Source organism: Aquila chrysaetos, chromosome 19, assembly GCF_900496995.4.
Source record: "Aquila chrysaetos chrysaetos chromosome 19, bAquChr1.4, whole genome shotgun sequence".
Classification (NCBI taxonomy): domain Eukaryota; kingdom Metazoa; phylum Chordata; class Aves; order Accipitriformes; family Accipitridae; genus Aquila; species Aquila chrysaetos.
In genome coordinates, this window is record NC_044022.1 from 5,146,102 (window position 1) to 5,166,697 (window position 20,596).

At 43.1% G+C, this 20,596-nt stretch overlaps 1 protein-coding gene across 2 annotated transcripts in view; it reads left to right on the top strand.

Moving 5' to 3' along the window:
* Window positions 1-20,596, top strand: part of FLT1 (fms related receptor tyrosine kinase 1) — a 116,196-nt gene that overhangs the window by 56,484 nt on the left and 39,116 nt on the right. Inside the window, exons 12-14 of one of the 2 annotated variants that reach the window (XM_030042844.2) lie at window positions 6,400-6,508; window positions 16,316-16,606; window positions 16,770-19,607. In XM_030042844.2, the coding sequence (XP_029898704.1) occupies window positions 6,400-6,508; window positions 16,316-16,606; window positions 16,770-16,840 (471 nt within the window). In that variant the 3' untranslated portion in view covers window positions 16,841-19,607. Of the gene's footprint in view, window positions 1-6,399; window positions 6,509-16,315; window positions 16,607-16,769; window positions 19,608-20,596 lie in introns of those variants that run through there. The other variant, XM_030042843.2, reaches the window with a different exon arrangement.

Sequence of the window (20,596 nt, forward strand, 5' to 3'; positions counted from 1 at the left end):
AGGAGACAAAGCAGTAGGAAATGGATGAAGAAACTCAAAAAGTTGCACATGGGTTAGCATGAAAGGAGAAATGGGGGTGACCACAGGATGAGATTACTGTAATCAAGGGAAGAGATGAACAAGGAATGGTCAAAAGATTTCTTTTTTAGCAATCAAGGTAGCTGTTTTCACCTTGCTTAAAGACATTGTGCCAGTTCCACCCGTTTCCTGTATGTGCAACATCTGAGTCCCTCCAGTTTGGCTTTTCGCTGTGGTAGGTTGATTGGTTGTTTGTTTGTCTGTGGTTATCAAGGTAGCCACAAGTATATTTTTAAAGTTAGAAAAACCTCAGACCCTGTGTCTGTACGGTTAAAGTAGTGCAGGAAGCCTGTGCTACATTATTCTTCTGGTGACAGAGAAAACGTGAAAACAACAGTGTTTTAGTAACATTTCCGTTGAAGCCTCTCTAAACGAACATTGAGAAACTTGCGTGGTATAATGGAAGAACTTTGTAACATGAGCCATAATACTTAGTCGTAAGACAACTTTTGAAGTGATTTGATTCCCCCACCCAAAGTGTTCATTCTCATTTTGTTGGACATTTCAGTGACTTTCTACAAAGTTGGGCTGTTCTTAGGCTTATCATGTAAACAGCTCGCAGACTCCCCTGTCATTCAGCTGCTAAAAAACATTACTTTTCAGTGTTCCCATCTAAAGCCAACTGCCATGTATAACTCAGAGCTAAAAATGATTATTATTATTAATCTTAGCATGATCAGCGTTCATTAAGATGTCAATCTGTGAAGGATCTGCAATAATGAGGTACAAAGAGCTGGTGCATTCATTGGTATCAGTGCATACATATTGGGCATGTGTTCTCTTCTGCGTGTGCAGGTACGCGCTGGTTTATCAACAGCTTTGAAAGGAGTCAGTACTTCTTGTTGGGGGGTACAAGGGACAGGTACCTGCAGGAGAGGTGGACAAAGATCCTGGGCATGGAGAATGTGCAGAAGAGTGCTAAGAAGGCGAGTTCAGATGAGAGAGAGTAGAAGGTGTTGGCCAAGAAGAAAGGATGTTAAATCCAAGGGAAGGGGACAGTAGACAGGAGGGCAGTTGACTACAGGGAAAAGTTGGCAGGAGTGGGACAAACCCACCTCGTTTTGGGGAAATAACCTACTAGAGCCACGTTCTTGAGAACCTGAAATGGAACAGAAGGCCCCTGACTGCCCCATCCCTCTGCTGCTAGCAAATGTTGGGGTCCCACTGACAATAACAGGTACCATGAAAGTTGGGTCTGTGCCACAGCACATGCCTTCAGGAGCTGTGTATAAAGAATAGTAATGCATGAAGTTGTGGTTTATCATTCATATGTGTATGTGTGTATATATATGTGTATGGCCTTGTTTTCCACTGAATAAATACCTTACTGACACAAGTTTTTAGTGGCCCCATCCCTTGTGAGTGACAAAGCCACCTGACTTCAGGGAAAATGGAAAATAATGGCCTTGTAACAGGATTCTGCAAGACCAAACCTAGGCTCGCCCTTGTCCATCTCTGGTTTGGCTGGCAATGATGGGTCGACCTGACACGTGCTGACTGTGGGTAGTATTAAAAACTGTGACCATTCGACATAAAGGTGGAGTGCTAGGTAGTCAGAAGAGTCAATCCTTCTTGGACATGACTGGTAAGGTGTGACCATGCAAAATAGGACGGGTCCAACTCTCCTGCATCTTCTCTGCCAAGCCCTAAACCTCTAGCTCTCTTCCATGTCCCCTAGTTACTGATGAGACGAGGAAGCATGTGTTGTGTCTGTTCTCAGTCCCTACACATGCCAGCTGTCTGGCCAGTACATCTGTGCCGATTGGCCATCTGGAACCCAAGGCAGAGAAGAAAGCTGTTTAGTTCACTACAACAACACTCATTTTGATCTTTCTCCTCTACTCAACAGCTGGTTTTCATGAAATGTATGAGATTTTATGAGCTTTGAGTTGCCTGTCAATTTTGGTTGAAATTGGGCAATAGATTCAAAAATTACTGAGCGCATTGGGGAGGAGAGGATACTGGCAGACAGATGGACAGACAGTGTGATCTTCCTAGGAAGCCAGGCTAAAGATAGAAGTGGGAGCGTAGCTTGCCTCTCTTTCAGCACATTGTAACATTGGGGCCTTCCTGAGTGCTACTAGAATCGCTGTCAACACTATTAAACAGATCGCTGGGAGGTGCCGGCCCAGCCGAGCCCTTCGTGGGATGAAAACCAGCAGAACTTGGCACCTGTCTCTGCCGAGCTGCGGCTCCCTCCAGCTCCTGAAATGGATCCCCTCCCTCGGCGCGCGAATCGAGCTCTGCCTCGCTCTACCTATGGCCCTGGGGAGGAGGGCGGGGGGGGGTCCACGGCACGGTTCTCTGGAGCATCATCTTCTCACGACTCAGCTGGCTGCATTCAGTCTCATGGCCTGTTTGAGCGGGACGACACGGGATGCAGAGGGAAACCACAGCTCTGCTTGCTAAATAGCAGTGACTTGCCCTTCTGCATGTATTCGTGTCCTGCTCTTGAAGATATTTTGGTGTTTGCTCTGTGGCGGTCCTGAAGGTGAAGCATGTTGCCCAGATGTTTTGCGCTGATGCTCCTTGCCAACGCGTGAGGCATGCAGATCATACGTCTTTGGCATAAGCAGACCAATCCAATGGTGTGCTGCCAATATTTCAATATGGGTCTTCCTAAATAACATATAAAATAATAAATTCAAGGGGTTGAGAAGAGCATATTTTCATTTATTTCTGTTAGTTTTTTTTTAACAAATACATCTTCAAAGCATAACTAGGAGAGAATCAAAAATATTTGGCAGACTTGCACTAACTTGCTCAATGTTGATAGGGCAGTATTTTGCTTTTTAAATGTATGGGCTGTTTGGAGAAGTTAGGACAGCAATCTCTGAAGGGAGCGTGTTTATGTCAATGTCTGCAGAGACCTTCTAGAAGTCAGGCAACAGTCAAGTTGCCAACCATTTTCTGAAACCTCTGCTTGCTTCTCTGCCATCAGCTGGAGCAGTGGGAATCCTCTATCTAATCTACTTTGAGACAAGAGAAATTCAAGCAGACCCACCAGGGGAAAGACCAGCCTACCCTGGCTCCAATCACAACAATCATGCCAGTTGCTTTGCACTCTCTTCCCCCCCCCAGTCTTCTCGTCATCAGTTTCTACCACAAACAAATCCATAAATTCCTCTTCCATCTCTCAGGTTTTCTGCTTTACACCTCTTTTATTTGCCAGCAGAAGCAGCAGCAGTATGGGATCGACTTCCCTAGCCCCTGGCTTTGAGAAGAGCCTGTAGCATAGTGCTTCAGCTTAGATGATGGGTGCAGAAAGGAGGAATCAAGGATCAAAGCTCTGGTGGTAAATGCGGTTTGTGGACAGATGATGCTCAAGATGCCGAGCATGCCAGGAAGGATTTGCCCTGTTCTGTCTGCTCATGGCAACTGGATTCAGACTTTCTGTGTATAATGTGGCTGCAAATCCAGGGCCTGAAACCTTCTGCTGTGAAGACAGATGATACAAGGCTGTGAGAATTTTTCTCTTGCTCCTTTTGCAGCAATAGCTGTATAGAGGAACTATGCAGCACAGACTGGTCTCAAACAGCCATAATTGCTCAATAAACAACAACATGCCAGGCTTAGTTTTGTACACATGTCTTCTCTGGTGGGTTTTGGCTGGTATCCACAATGCAGAACACAGACTGCACCACTGGAGGGCTCACAAACTATGTAAAGAGATGTTATCTTATCCTTATGACTAATTTATAAGCTAAAAGATTTATGCAGAGACATGTTGTCTCCAAAATACTCTGTTCTGTTGCAAAGTCAGTCTTGCTTTTTCCTAGACACTAAGGCTTTCTCTGCCTTAGTCAAGTAAACATACCAATGACTGCTCTCTGGCACTAAGGCCTGTGTTCATAACATTTATCTCCCTCGACCTCCAAAAGACGTTGGTTGCATGGAAATTGCCTGTTGAAAGTGATCCTTGGCCTGTGCTAGAGGAGTATTTGGGACAGTGCAAGTTGGTCAAAACCAAAACAATGCTGGGGAAAAGCTAACAGTTTAAATCACTGAATTTCAGTGCTGAGGAATGTTGTCTAGAGCCATTCAATACACAAGAAAAGGCATAATCCGTAAGCACTGTGGTCAGTAACTGCAGTCATACTGCTTTAGTGTAACTGTATGTGCCACCCTCAGTGTAATAAAAGTAATAATCACATCATAGTGAGCTGGAGCACTAAAACTCAGGTAGACCCATTTTTTCATTAAAAACTAATACCTGATAGTGTCAGGACAAAATACACTTTGATACTACCAAAAGCTTTCCAAACCATTGGAGTAATTGTGGGAGAAATAACTGAAATGTATTTTCCAGGCTCAGAAATGCTCTGGTTTTGGGTATAGTAGGATAAAGACAAGGGTCCTGGAGTCAGAGGATAAGAGCTTCATTCTCCTTCACTGTGCATTTTAGGTCACTGGTTTTAGCTGAGCAAAGTTGCTGTAAGGTAATACCAACTAGTGCAAAAAAGGCTAATTTTGTGGTGGAAAGTCTGGGATGGCAGAAGCAGTGTTTAACCGCCCATGTTAGCCCTCTGGCAGATGTTATGGGACTTCCTTCCGTTATGAGTTCGTGTTGATAAAACGGCTGCAGGAATCCTGGTGCTGGGCCCTGTGTCCACACTTTACAAAATTATGTTTAAAAACTGGAAGGAATTCAAAGACTATGACAAAATATAGACAGGGCTGGACCCACGCTTTATAATTAGGAGTTTATAGAGGTCAGCCTACTGAATTTAGCAAAAAAGGATGAAATTTTTTTAAAGGGCTGTAATTATCTATCTGGTATTACTGAGCCTCTTTCATCTTACAGAAGAGCCAAAAAGGTAGGTTAGAAAAATTCTAGCTAGAGATAAGGTGTAGTTTGTTAGCAGACAAGTAGCTGACCATTGAGACAGCTTAACAGGGTAGAGGTGTTGTAGGCTTGAATTTACCATAGGGCAGCTTTCTAAAAGAAATAAGCCAAAATCAAACTACATGACTCCACTGTGTTTTCTCAAGTAGTGGGGAAAGTAATAGACTCTCTCTACTGAAGAATGTTTTGGGAAACCAGAAGATCTGTATTATTTTGGGGTTCAACAAGGAGCTTGGGAATAGCCATGAGGTCTCTGAGTAGGAGACACAGAAGCAGTGCAAATGTTCAGCCAGTGTTTACATAGAAATGAAGATAACTGGTCCTTATTTATTACTGACTCACCCTCTTGTGTTTGTCTCTGGACTCCAGCGATCAGGCAGACTTAAAAGAATGTATTAATTGCAGAAAAATGATTTTGAAGGTTTTTAGAAAAGCCAAATAATTCCAAACCACGGGATTCTGCGGCCACACAATTTCCCTTCGTCACTGTCCCAGCTCTGCCTGTAACTGCAGCCAAAGCATGTTTTACAGAAGCAGTAAAATGGAGACAGAAAGACAGAAAATTAAGCTACCAAGTTGTATCTGAGAGCACCTCCCATTACTAAGCTCCATGTGCATGCCCCATGTCTCAGCTCCATATCAGAATGACACCTCAGTTGTTTCTGCATAACTCCCTTCTTTGACTTAGTGCTCAAGCCATTAGACCATGGCTTTCCATCACTGTGAATGTATAACTCTTACTATTTTGATGGGTTTTATTTTTCTGAAGGCACATCAGGTGTTGTTGGTCCGTGGCCTTCCAAGGCCTTATCTTGCAAGTCATATCACTTTGCGAAAATATTTAGTGTGCTGAACCTCTTAAGGTGGTGTTAGAATACAACATAAAGAAAACTGACATATTATTATTTAATAATAGAAATATTAAGTCCAAGAAGAGGAAACAGTCCAAAAGAAGATGAGTAAACATCTCTTTTGCCTCTGTCCTTTCTCACATGATACGTATGTGAGAAAATTAAGGAGAAATAAATGCACTTAGTGCCAAATGGAGTTACCTTTTCCCCAGCATTATCCAAGTGCCTGAGGTACACCTCACCTATTCCCTTTGCGGTCTGGCTCTCCTACAGGCTGCTTATCTCCTCGGGTGCACCCCGTTGTGTCATGCTTCATGTTTTGTAGCTTATCATTACATCAGCAGCAAGAGATAAATCAATCTGAAAGACACATTCAAAGATTTTTGGTTATGATGGTTCTGATAATATAAAGGTCACCCAAGGAGCTTGTTTCCTGTTATTCTTCCACCCTTTCCAAAACCGTATATGGTGACATCTCCTTTAAATAGCCCCAGTGGTGCCCATCACTGAACGAATGGAGAAGGTGGATCATGGGACTGTCAACGGTGACTTAGCAAAAAGAGAAAGGAAGCTTTAACCGAGTTCCTGAGCCAACAAGAGCTAAACCTCTTCTTTCTTTCACAGACTGCTAGCACTCTCATTGTAGCTGAAGCCAAATCTTCTGGGATCTACAGCTGTGTGGCATCCAATAAAGTGGGAAAAGCTGAAAGAAACGTCAGTTTTATTGTAACAGGTAAGATCTAGTCCCCACTAGACCCAAACGTGTTTCCTGGTCCTGGGATTATAACCGTTAGGCTGTTGTGGCTTTTTCATATACCACAGTTTGAGAATTGTTGTAATGTGTGCATCTGTAAACTCATACCACGCTTTTGGGTGATCCTGGAAGGGTTTTTTCACAGCAGCTGGTCTGGATATCTAAGAAGGATGCCAAATTTGGTGAATGACTCATCACTCCATCAAGTATCCTGCATGACACAAATTACTCACAAATATAGCAACCTGTAATTCCCCCTTTTAAATCACCTAGTCTCTGCAGTCATTCCATATGTGAAATTTTACTGTAGTTTCATATCACCAGTAAGCCAGTTTCATGTGTGATATTGACAGTGTCTACAGCCTCATCCTGCTGCCAACCAGGAGGTCTCACAGCGTAGTGTCCAGAGCAGCACCAGTGTCTGCAGGCAGTGTAGTGCCAGAGGAGAGATGCCTGGGGTACCTGGGCAGCCCCTCGCAGCAATCAGAGATTATGGCAACTTGTAGTTAGAAAAGTGGCAGGGTACAAACTACAGAGTTTTGTTCCCTCTACTGAGAAAGACAACCTTGGATGTCATTTGGGCCATGGCACTGAGAAGACTTGTGTTAGCTGCATGTATGAGTATGCTTCCAGTTATTTTTCCATTACTAGATGTGTTTAGATGTTTTCAGGTTCAGAAACAAATTATTAAATGTTTGACTTCAGGAATTACTGAAAAAAACCACAATGAGATTTCGAGAATAACTACTGCATGACTTGGCAGCATAATGTCTATACATGCCATTACAGAGGATTTGTTTTCTGGTGGAGGATTTTATTTTGGTTTTGTTTGCAAAGTGATAGTTTATAGAGCACTTAGGCTGATGACAACTTTCAGGGTAGGTCATTAAAGAAATGTAATTCATTTGGAAATATGAGACAAGACAAAAAGTTTAAAATATTCTGACTTTAATTCCCAAATCATAATCTTGAAGCTGAAAAGGAAAGGTAATTTTAATGGATGCCTTTTAATTTTTGCTTTTTCTTATCTGTTTTTTTGTTGTCAATCTCTTGCTTATCATTCTTATGAGTGATTTTAGTGAAACTCATTCTGTTACTATAGTGAGAGATATCAAAAGAGAGTAGACACATGATCACTAGATTTGTTTAAAAAAAAGGAAGAATACTTCTTCGAAAAATGTCCACTCTCCCCATTTTGTGGACCAAAATTTATATTTTTTCAATATTCTGACTAGCTGCAATAGCATCATAGAATAACAGGTTGGAAGAGACCTCAAGGATCATCCGGTCCAACCTTTCTTGGCAAAAGCACAGTCTAGACAAGATGGCCCAGCACCCTGTCCAGCTGAATCTTAAAAGTGTCCAACATTGGGGAATCCACCACTTCCTTGGGGAGATTATTGCAATGGCTGATTGTTCTCATAGTGAAAAATCTTCCTCTTGTGTCCAATCAGAATCTCCCCAGGAGTAACTTGCACCCATAACCCCATGTCTTTTCCATGTGACTCCTTGTAAAAAGGGAGCCTTCCATCTTCTTTGTAGCCACCCTTTAAATACTGGAACATGGTGACAAGGTCTCCCCTAAGCCTTCTTTTCTCCAGGCTGAACAAACCCAGTTCTCTCAGCCTTTCCTCGTATGGCAGGCTTCCCAGTCCTTTGATCACCTTTGTGGCTCTTCTCTGGACCCTCTCCAGCCTGTCCATGTCTCTTTTGTATAGTGGGGACCAAAACTGAACACAGTATTCCAGGTGTGGCCTGACAAGCGCTGAGTAGGATGGGATAATGACTTCTTTATCTCTGCTGGTGATGCCTGTGTTGATGCAACCCAGCATTCTGTTGGCTTTCTTTGCTGCAGCAGCAGCAGCACACTGTTCACTCATTGAGCCTGTTGTCCACCAGGACCCCCAGGTCCCTTTCCACAGAGCTGCTCCCCAGCTGAGTAGATCCGAGCCTGTGCCGCACTCCTGGATTATGTTTTCCCAGGTGCAAGACCTTACCTTGTCCTCGTTGAACTTAATAAGGTTCTTGTTAGCCCACTCTTCCAGCCTATCCAGGTCTTCCTGCAGGGTGGCTCTCCCTTCCGAAGCGTCCACTTCCCCACTCAGTTTGGTATCATCAGCAAACTTCATCAGGGTACACTTGACACTATCATCCAGATCACTTATGAAGATATTAAACAGCGTTGGACCCCACTTGTGACAGGTCGCCAGTTGGAAAAGGAGCTATTTACCACCACGCTCTGGGTGCAGCCTGTCAGCCAGTTCCCCACCCACCGCACGGACCACTTGTCTAGACTGTAACGCATCCATTTCTCTAGGAGGAGGCTGTGAGAAACAGTGTAGAAAGCCTTGGAGAAATCCAAGGAGACAATGTCCACTCTTCACCGCGCATCAGCTGAGCAGTTATTTTGTCATAGAAGGCAATCAGGTTTGTCAAGCGCGATTTATGCTTGGTGAATCCGTGCTGGCTTTTCCCAGTCATGTGCTTCATTTGACTTGTGATAGCCCCCAGGAGGATTCATTCCATAACTTCAGGGACTGAAGTAAGACTGATGGGCCTAATTTCCTGGATCTTCCTTTAAGGCCTTCTTGTAGATGGGGGTGACATTAGCCTTCTTCCAGTCTTCTGAGACATCCCCCAGTCTCCACGACTTCTCACAGATTATGGAGAGCAGCCTTGCAACGATGTCAGCCAGCTCTCTTAACACCCTTGGGTGGATATTGTCAGGGCCCATCGATTTGTAGGGGTCAAGCTCCTGTAATAGTTCACGTACCAACTCTTCCTTCGCTGACAGTGGGTCTGTGTTTGCATCAACCTCAATTTTTGTTCCCAAGGTTTGGGGCCCAACAGTGCTAGTAAAGACAGAGGTGAAGAAAGTGGTGAGAACCTCTGCCTTCTCAGTGTTGTTGGTGACTAATTCACCTCTCCTGTTTAACGGCAGACCAATATTTTCCTTCTGTTTCTGCTTGTTGTTTACGTACTTGAAGAACCCTTTCTTGTAGTTTTTGACATGCCTGACCAATTTCAATTTGAGCCGGGCTTTTGTTTTTCTAACTGCATCTCTGCACACCCTGGCTATGCCCTTGTAGTTCTCAGCGTGTGTTCATCCACTTTTCCATCTCTGGCACGCTTCTCTTTTGGTTTTGAGCATACTCGGAAGCTCGCAGTTAAGCCAAGGGGGGACTCTTGCTCTGCCCTCTGCCTACTTTCCTTACCTTTAGAGAGGATGAACAGGTTTTGTGCTTCCAGGAGAGCATTCTTGAAAAACTCCCAGCACTGGCTAGCTCCTTTATCCTCCGTAGAAGCTTCCCACAGAATCTCTCCCAACTGAGCTCTGAGCTCTTCTAAAATCTAAAATCTTTGTCTTAGTACTAACCTTCAACTTGCTCAGCAGGATCCCAGACCACAATATTGTGATCACTGCAGCCAAAGCTATCACTAACCGAGATATTACAAAGCAGGTTTTCTTGGTTTGTGAGTATCAAATCCAGCAGTACTTCATTCTTGCTTGGCACATCTAACATTTGTATGACAAAGCAGCCCTCTATGCATCCCAAGAACTTGATGGATGACAGGTGAGCTGCTGTATTGTTCTTCCAACAAATGTCTGGGTAGTTGAAGTCACCCATAAGAACCAGGTTCTGTTGACCCAAATATTACTTCGTTGGCCTTATCATCTTGGTTTGGAGGCCTACTGTAAGATCCCCCTTGGAGGCGACCCCTCTGATCTTGACCCAGAGGCATGTGATAGGGCTTCCACAATCACTGTAGTTGACTTCTATACATTCAAGGTTCTCCTTAACGTAGAGCGTGACCCCTCTTCCTCTTCTTCCCTGCCTGTCTTTACAAAAAAGCCTATAGCCATCAATCACAATCCTCCAGTCATGTGAGTTGTTCCACCATGTTTCAGTTATTCCTATGATATCATAACTTTCTGACTGGGCATGGAGCTCCTGTTTGTTCCCCAGGCTGTGTGCATTGGTATACATACACTTGAGGTGGTTGGTCTTCTGGTTCTCATCTTGGGAGGCAGCTAAGGAACATTTGTCACTGCTCTGGTTGGCCTGGCTTATTCCCCAGTTGGTTGCAATGGCGTGGGCATTGCCACTTTGGATCCCACCTCCTGAGTCCTTCAGTTTAAAGCCCACCTCACCAAGTTGGCCAGCCTGCTGCCAGAGATTCCCTTGCCTCTTCTAGACAGGTGGATCCCATCCCTCCCTAACAGGCTATAGTCATCAAAGAATGTCCCGTTTTTATAAAAGCCAAAACCCTTACAACGGCACCAGCCACAAAGCCAAAAGTTGATTTGCATAATATGTCTATTTCTGGCTGCACCCTTTCCTCTAACTGGTAAAATGGAAGAAAAGATAGCTTGGGCACCAATACTTTTCGCTTGCACCCCCAGGGCTTTGTAGTCTTCCTTGATTCTGCCCAGGTTCTATCTGGCAGTGCCATTCGTGCCCACATGAGAGATTAGCAATGGATAATGGTCTGTGCTCTTGACAAGCTGTGGCATCCTCTCAGCAATATCTCCGACCTCAGCTCTCAGAAGGCAGCATACCTCTCGTGACTCCCTGTCAGGCCAGCCGATGGGTGCCTCAGTGCCCCTTAACAGAGAGTCACCCACTACGAGCACTCATCATTTCTTTTTGCAGTATCCACTGTGTGCTGCTGGTACAGTTTCTCCTTGCAGACCTTGCTCGTGGGTGTCTACAACTGTTAAAGCTTCATATCATAATACACTTCCACATTTAGAAAGTGCCAATTATCTGTAAATATAGAAATTTGGTAACAAGCATGAGACGTGTACACAGATAAGTGACACATAAGCAGGTTGGTTGTTAAAATACAGAAACAAGAAGAATATCTCCATGTTCTATTAATGGATGTGACAAGAACATTTGCCACCTTGAAGATGACTGCTGTCCCCGCTCTCAAATCACAGATTTGCTTTTGTCCTATCCTTACGTTGTGTCTGTTTGGACAGAAAGCTAAACAGCAACGCATAGTTCTCCATAAATTAATGTGCCAATGGCACTGTATTCTCATCTTTATGTGGGGACTTCACATGTAACTTTGAGCAGTCACTGATAGTCACTCACTGAGGCTATTCCTCTTCTAATGTGCAAGATGCTGAATTTGGCCTTCTCTAGCTCTTAGTCCTCAGTCTTCAAAATGCCACATGGAAGATCCTGAAAACAAATGAAGCAGTGTTTTGATGGGCCCCATTCACTGTATCCAAATCTCTCTTTCAAAGTTTTGCTGGTGGTTTCAGATATTTTAGTGCAGTGACGTGAAGGGGTTAGTTTCCCTACTTAAATCTCACATTCTTAGGTCTTGACCAGGGATAGAAGGAAATCCCTCTCCTTGATACCAAAGCTTGCATGAGAACATACAGAATATTATGACTTTCCTTTGAAGACTCTTGTATTGGCTGGTGTTCAGAAAGAGTAGTGGCAGCTTTATTGTGGCTTGGAAATCGTTAATATCTTGACTGGTGGCAAACTTTCTGTATAGGGTGGTGAACATGAAATGCACTTGTCCTTTTCCTGGAGCTGGACACTTCAGTTGTGTGACATGGAAAATCCTGATCATCCGCTGATGCTCAGTTGCACTGACTGAAGGCAGTTGAAACAATACTGCTGTTTTGTCCTTACAAAAATCAAGTTAGGGTCATTCTTCTGTTTTGTGCACAATAGTGCATCAGTTGGGCTCACATGGTGTAATCATAATTCTCCCCCACCAGCCTGAGCCCAAACTGCTGTGGCTGGGTAACAGCCTGTGTTTCACGTCAATGAAACAAACATGTCGAGCATTTGCTGAAAAATACACTGAGGGAGTAAAAAAATGAGACCCCTAAGTTCTGATGGATGTGAACAGGACACTGCAAAGTATTTCCTTCTGATGAGTCCAAAACCAATACTTCAGGTCTTGTGTGACAGCTTGGGGCTAGTTTATCTTATGTTGTTGGGTCTGCTGGCGCCGTATGAAGCCAGCCTGAACCACACAAAAGTAAGTGTCTAAGAGAAGTGTCTAAGCAGGACGGTGATCCCTTGTAGGAAGAGAGGCTGCTGCCCTCTGTAAAAGGGACAAGCCAGAAAGGACTCCAAAGAGCAGATGGAGACGAAGCCTGTCCTGAACAGGAAGAATCCCTTTCCTCGGAGGCAATGTCCTCCAGGCCTTGTCCTGGGGGTGACAAAAAGCACGTGCTCCAGTGAAGTGGCTCTGGTGGTGTGAGGAGTAGGCAGAAACCACTGGGAAGGTGGTGGGAAGGCAGAGCTTGTCCCAGCAGCCCTAGTTTGGCGATGGCATGTTCCACCCCTTCAGGGAAAGGTAGATGTGAGGAAATAAGTGCAAGAAGGTATAGTAGAGAGGACCCAGGAAGAACAAGTCCTTTCTTAAGTTATTGTAAATCTCATTATTTCTGGGCTTGAAGTGCAACTTGCGTATGTGTTTCTGGGAGGTTTGAGAGTGGTAGAATTCTATACGCTCTGTGCCTGAGGGTGTAGGGTATGAAGTCCATAGGCTCCGGAGTAGCTTTTCTTTCCTATGGCCTCTGTCAGATGAAGGGCATTTTGGGGGTATTGTCACACTGACTTATTTCTAAAAGCAAATCTCTGGTCAGGGCACAAAAGTAGCTGTGAGCCTTATATAAAAGCAATGTAGAAAGGTGATTTCTGAAAGCCCTCCTGCTTGCTGATACAGAAACAGTCTCTGTAACAACACCTTTATGCCAAATTTAACTGTGATAGCCCCCTTCCCTCCAGCCTGCCCCTTTCCCTACATTTTGGGCTGTTTTGCTGGCACACAGCAGGCCTATGGGTGTGTTTGCAATTACAGAGGGTGAAACAGGAACAGCTCTGCCTTATCTCCCTGGTTTCCCAATGTCACTAAGCGCATTTTATTTTGAGATTCCTGATGGTGCTTGGCAAAGATAAACAAAATCTTCCATCAGGAAACCTGGGAGCTATTTCCACAGGAAGCTTCAAATCACTAAAGTAAATAAAACCCTTTTACATTATTCCCAGCCACATTATTTAGCTAGCCTGAGCCTGTAACAATTGGTGAGAGGTGTCATATATTAGGGGGCTTGTAGCCTTTAAACAAATGATTCTCTTGGAATCCTGTGCATTTTGCTTTTGTCCCTGGATTTATTCAGAAAATAGTCTTTCTTCAGAGAAGACACATCTAGGAAGAGCTCCAGACCTGACAACATGGAAGTAGTTGCAACTATATTATTCTGTTGGCACGCTATCCTTTTACGTTAAAAATAGTTCATTTGCCTCAGTCCCAGAGGATCTTCAGTTTCATCTTAAGAGTTTTGCTTGGCTCTTCCTAGTTTTTACTGAGTACTGGCATCTGCGAAAGCCAAAAATTAGCACTATTTCAGACCCGTGCCCTGGCTTTCCCAACACATATCAGAACAGTTTGAGATGTACTGTAAGACGCAGCAATTTCTTTCACCCAAATACTTACTCACGATTAAAACTTTGGAGCCTTGATTGGTTTTAAGTGTGTCTGAATTCAATGCTTTTTAACAGGATCAAGCATAGGATTCACTTCATCTAACTTAAGCCTTCAAGTTAGGTATCTAAGCCTAAGCTGGTCATGTAGAATCTCTTCATAACTAAGTGTGATGGATCAGGTTCTCTGGAATTTGACTCATCGTGAGGCGGTGGGTTGCATTGCCCTCTGGAGGTGCCTGTGTCACTCCACGGGCTGTAAACTTTTGCCCATACACAAAACAACTATATTAAAGTAGATGTCAACATTTTGATGGCTTAGGCTAAATATGCTGTACCCCATGTAAGGAAAGGTTTCGTTTTAGTAGCACTTCCAGTCAACATGTTCTTAGCTGAGATCAGAATCTGGCATAATGCACTCTTACATACCAAAAGGATGCTGATGATAGTCACTCATAGATGAGTTCACTAAATTTAAAGATTTTTCTTATAGTTTTGTTTGCTGGACAGAGGGGAAAAGGGGGTCCCAATGAAATGTAAGAGGAACAAGTCAACACAGGCTTTAATATCCAATTCAGTATGTTAGTGTCACTGCCTCCCTTAGGTTGATCTTTGGACTACACACGTGAACTACAGCTGATGACAGGCACACACATTGCTCCCACTGCAAGGGCATGGTGAGTTCAACCAACAGAAATCAGGCCTCTCCCTGGAAGGCATCTACAGTCAATGGAAATTTCAATCCAGGACTTGCAGGAGCTCGTTTACCCTCGGTTTAACACTCAGGGCTAAGTGTGGAAAAGAGGATATTAAGGGGAGCAACTGATGCCAGACCCTCAACAGGCAGAACTTTATTTGAAAGGCAGCAGTGAGCAGGTCATGTTCATGGTCCCCCTGGGAAGGCAAGGCAGCTCAGTTTGCATTGTGGGCATTTAGGGAGAAGCTTTCTGGTGGATTGGTCAACCAATGAAAGAGGTTACTGAAAGAAGATGTGGGATATTATGCACTGGAGATCTACTCTTTATGTGTCCCTGCTGATGTGACATTGAACCCAAAGCGACATTGGTAAGCCTGGAATGGGATGAAAGTTGGCATTGAGCTGTTCATGCTCTAAGAGACAAGAAAAGAAGGCATAATTCTCCTGTATGAAAGACAAACCCATTCTTACAATTTTGAGACAAGTTCACAGCCAAGTGCTGTAGCAATTAGCAGTGAAAGAACAATTGAAAATGGCCAAAGTCAATGTCACTTGACCGAGAAGAAGGAAATGACTTTATCAGAATATTGGCTACAAATAAACCAAGAGAGGTTGCACTCTAGGAGTAAAACTTGGAAGTGCTTTCTCTCAGGAACTTGCTTCTACTTTCACTGAGGTCAGTGGCGTAATTCTCCCTCGCTGGAGGGATGAGCCCCAGGTGGAGGCACCGCCACAGGTCTGCGCCGCTCCCCAGGTGGAGGAAGCTGCGGTAACCTTACAATGAACTGCAAACATGACTTTTTTCAAGTATGACTTTTTACGTGCCTGAACTCTCTGCTCTGAAAAATCCTTGTGAAAACTTAACTTAGTAAATAGTTAGTGCAACGATCCTTGATTTCTCTCAGGTGGAAATGTTGTTCACCTGTGTTTAATGCCAAGCAGCCTGAATAGAGTGATCTTCATCTTAGCGCTTGCCCACACACAGCCGACCACCCAGGCTAGAGGGTACTGTTTCTGCTTTCCTCTTGGGTGGCTGACACACTTTAAATGCATGGAGGGTAAATACCTCTGTTCCAAGGGAAATCTCAGGCGTGTAATCACAGATTCAGTAATTTCTCAAGATTTGAAGCATTTTTAAGAAATAGACATAATTTGTCTGAATACTTATAAATAACAAGAAAACAATATAACCAAGCGTGATGAGCTGCAGTATTTTTCTACTGTGCTCTTGAGATTCGTTTTCTCTCATGCAGTTCACAAGCTGGAGCTGAGATCAGAATTTTCCTCCTTTTTCATAGTCCCACTGTGCTGTCTTTAAATAATTCTGCTTCTGGTACCTTGCCCCAGTCTGTCTTAACTTGGCATAACATTTATACAAACTCATTACTTCCAAGAGCGACTTCAGTTTACACCAACTGATGTCTGAGCCCAAGTGTCTCATAGCTCCAAGACAAATTACAAGAATAGCTGGAGCCTAGCATATGAAAGGAAAGATTAGAGACTTCAGCAGGAAGACAACGACATTGATCAGTTCAAAGGCTTCCTGATAAAGGGGAAAATATACGCCGTGTTAATTTTGGCTCATTCATTTCATATAAACTAAAAAGTGTTCTTGATTTTTGACAGATGTACCAAGTGGATTCCATATTAGTTTGGAAAAAATGCCCATCGAAGGAGAGAATTTGATATTGTCCTGTTCAGCCAACAAATTCCTGTACAAAGACATTGCTTGGATTTTACCGAGGACGGTCAACAATCAAACGAAAGCAAAAAGGTCACTCAACAAGGAGTACTCCATCACCCTCACTCTGACCATCAAGAACGTTTCCCTGGCACACTCGGGCACCTATGCCTGCCGAGCAAGGAACATATACACGGGGAAAGAAGTGCTTCAAAAGAAAGACGTTACAATCAGAGGTGAGCACTGCAACAAAAAGGCTGTTTACTCTCGGATCCTCAAATATAAAAGCACAAGGAATGATTGTACAACACAAAGCAATGTAAAACATTAAAGGACTCATTAAACAGTAACAGGTGTCTCATATCATCTTGATTTTTTATTACTGTTGCTACCTTTCAGGCCCTGAGGTGGTGCACATTCCCCCATGGGTTGGACGTAGGAGGAATAGCAAACAAAATCGTAACGCGTGAGCTTCCAGTTGAGTTCAGACGGGTGTTTTCTGCTTTGACAAGGCACGTGGAAGCTGGGGTTTGGAAGATCCCCTGTGCTACATTTTGCATGTTGTTATTTTTTCTCTTGCTGTCTCCTACTGAGCGATAAGGAAACTTTGGATCAATCTTTTCTTCCACTTTGATATCGGCCTCATCAAAAGTGTCAAAGCTGAATAAACTGATTAACTTTAAAAACTGCTGTTTTCAGTCAACAATGGACATTTAATAAGTTAACTTGAATGTGCGGAATGAGCACAATTCAGTTTGAGATTGACTGGACTACATATTTTTTATTTTAATCTGATCTTGATGGACTTATAAATATTACCTGCTGAGCAAGTTCTAATGCTTATTTATTTGAAATTATTTTCTACACTAAAGTACATTAATCTTAAAAAGTATCTTCTAAAAGAAGTATGCAGGGAAGAAATAAAAATGTTGATATAATGCACAGACCTATCATATCATTTATAATAATGATGATTTTAAAACTGACAGACGTGAACCATGTTTCTCCAAATAAATCCAGGTAGACTTCCGGTTGCTGTGTTGGTCAATTTTTAAAGTCAGTTCTGCACTAATGTAAAAAGCTACTGATAAAAGTGTGAGTATTGCTCCTGGCCTGAAGATTCAGGAATTTGTAATGTTGTAATTATTTTATTAAATGAGAAATATTACACTAACATGACTGACAAGGTTGCAGCCAGCACAGTGAGTTGTTTAATATGTTTTTTAAAATACAAACTCAAAATTGAAGCCATTAAAAATATTCACTGCTTTTGGTATGCAAATGACAATTGGATTTATTATGGGGATTAAGAACCAGCCAAACTGCTGAAGGAGAATTAAGGGCAACCTAAGACTTCCTTGTGAGCTTTTCCCCTTTTTTTTCCTTCGTCATGATTTTGCTATGAGATGTTTCTGTGTATTATAAATTCTGTATAAGGAAGAAGTTACTATTTTTAATAGATCTGATAACTTTATTTTTTTACAATACATAGCTTTTATTATTTTTGGTTACATTTATGATTGATCGTTTATATAGCATTTACATACGCCATAACAAAACAGACCGTAGTGACCAAAATAGCTACAGCAAAGGAACAAAGTGGCTGTGCTTTTAAAATAGAGGGTGACAACATGACAGTTTCTTGCGCTTGGGAACTCACCAGACTATTTCCTCCTTTAGGTATCGAGCCTGTGTCCCACGGCTAAACTTGTCTTTCACGTGGGAATTGCTTTTGTCAAGTGTGAAAGGGTAAACAATAGCATTTCCCCATAATGCCAGTTTCATGGAGCCTAAAATGCTTAGAAAACAATTGATAACCTGGAAGTTGTCAGAGTAAAGAAAAGAATAATCATTTATATCTTGAAATGTCACCTATAGCCTGCTTGTATACAGTAGCTCTTTTGTTCATTATTAGTGTGATGGCTTCCAGAAACAATGTGTTCTTGCAAAGGGATCTGGCTCTCTTTTTTTCTAAACCATGCCTAAAGAGCAAGCGAAATCATTGGTGACTGCTTAAAAATGGGGCAAGTGCGCTCTTTAGCATTTGCAAGTCTTCAGAAGAATTACAATACCGAATCCCCCTTTTTATGAGGCTATTTTGTGAAAAGACATTTGATGGCAAGGTGGGTGGTGATGACAGGACATTATGAATTTTCCATGGCCTTGGGAGCCAGAGCGCGATGACTTGTAGCAGCCAGTTGCCAGGCAATATGAGTTTGGGTCAAAAAAAAGAGACGTGGTGATTAGTGTTCCTCTGTGAAATTGTTGTGAATTTGTGCATCACTGGTGGGTGGACGTCCTACCAGCCTGGTCTCAACCAGCGCTCGGAGGGCCACGCTGTGCAAGGGTGTCGTAACATCCCGATGTGGCTGCCCGTGTTGGGAGGCACAGAGAAACCTCACTGGAAACGTTTGAGGAAAGCAGTTCTTGGTGGCCAGATAAAAACTGCTGACGTCACTTTTGATGTCCTCAGATGACTGGAGAATCTCATCGGTTTGGGGAGTTTCTCTGCCTTCTGTTGTGTAATATATTATTTAGGGAGAAAGGTGTGAATTATATTTCTTTTTTTTTTTTTAAGTGTTAAAACTAAAGCTTGTATTTATATTTTTGTACTGATTAATAAAAATAAGCGAACAGACAACATAATCATAACAAAGGGCAAAAATGGACAGAACGCAAAAGTAAACCCCCAAATGAACAAATTGTAATGTTTTCCCCTTGTTTGCCATTGTTTGCTTTTGGAAATGCAAATTTTCCCTCCTTACCACCCTGGGTTGGCTGAGTGCTCTGACACCAGCAGCCCCTTCTCCCCTCTGTGCCCCCCCCCGTCGCTCCCCTGGGCCAAACTCTGCCTACAATGAAGTTCCTCGGTGTAACTGAGAGCAGAGTTTGGCCTGGCAAGGCAGCATTCACGGGCAGGCACGAGGGCTGGGGACGAGCCCGGGGGGCTGCCCTGGGTGCTGAGCCCTGCACTGTGCACCCTGGTGGCCAGGGCAGCCCCTCGGGTTTGGGGCGCACGGAGCCGGGCGTTGGAAACTGCCCCTCTTGGCTTCACTGCAAAAATGACTGGGAGAAAACTCAGGTTGACCAAGTCCTTGAAAAATCAGCTGATTGCAGCAGGGAAATTATTGAAAGTATGTGAATGGTGACTTAAGTTTTAAGCAAAAAAGTTTTTCTTAATATGAAAACCCATCTTTAGTGTATGGCTATAAACAAATTAAAATTAATCACAAATAACTCACAGAACGTGTGATTTGCCTTTGTTGTGTCATCTTGTCCACCTTCATTTTGGATGTCTGGGCTGGGGTGTCCATCAGGGACTGCTGATAAATGTGAACTGTGGAGCTCTTCTCAGCGTGCATATGTGGACATGCATCAGAGGGTGCCTGTTTGTAGACAGTGTTGTGAAAAATGAGAACGGTGAAAAAATTGAGGCGAGGTATCAATGAGAAGAGGGCAGTCTTCTTGGCTGCAAGGCAAATATTGTTGACCATGTCATTGTGTAGGTATGTGATGAAGAATTTACTTTACAGCCTCTCTCATGAGCGTTACTGTTTGGGAAGAGAGACCAAATTGTCTACTACACTGTAAACAAAAAATAGCATTGCCCATGGAAATTACAGACTTGCAGCTCAGGAAAGCCCAAACTGGTCATTGCAGGGTCATGACTATGCTGGAGTTGATTTCAAGGGGTAAGAGCATAGCAAAGATAGCCTGCTTTAAAAGTGCTTTTAGTGCCACGGGGTTCATGCACACTGCATAAGCTGGTGGTACATAGGTGCTTAATTTTTCTGGAGAGTTTTTATTTACAGCTGGTAACAGAATGATTGTGAAGATGGAAATGTCTGATAGTTTTTTCCGAAAGGATAGAGAATAATCTTCCAAACACAGAATGTCAGAAGCTCAGCTGATACAATACTTGAACTAGGTGTATCAGTATCTATTGCCGTCTAAAAGAAAATATTTGAAAGAGTTGGTTCCTGTTTTGTTTTGTTTTGGTTTGTTTCATATTTTGTAATGTGTGACTTACTATGTTAGTAACTGCTGATCCTGGCAGTGTCCTTGAAGGGAAAGATTGCAAATAATCGGTTCTTGCAAGACCAGGGAATTTGAGGGAATCGGCAGAGTATCTGCATCTGTGAGATTGCTCAGGAGCTCCCTGGATTCTCCATCACTGCTTTAAAGGGACCAAAATACCAAAAAGGATGATGTGAGAGTTGCAAATG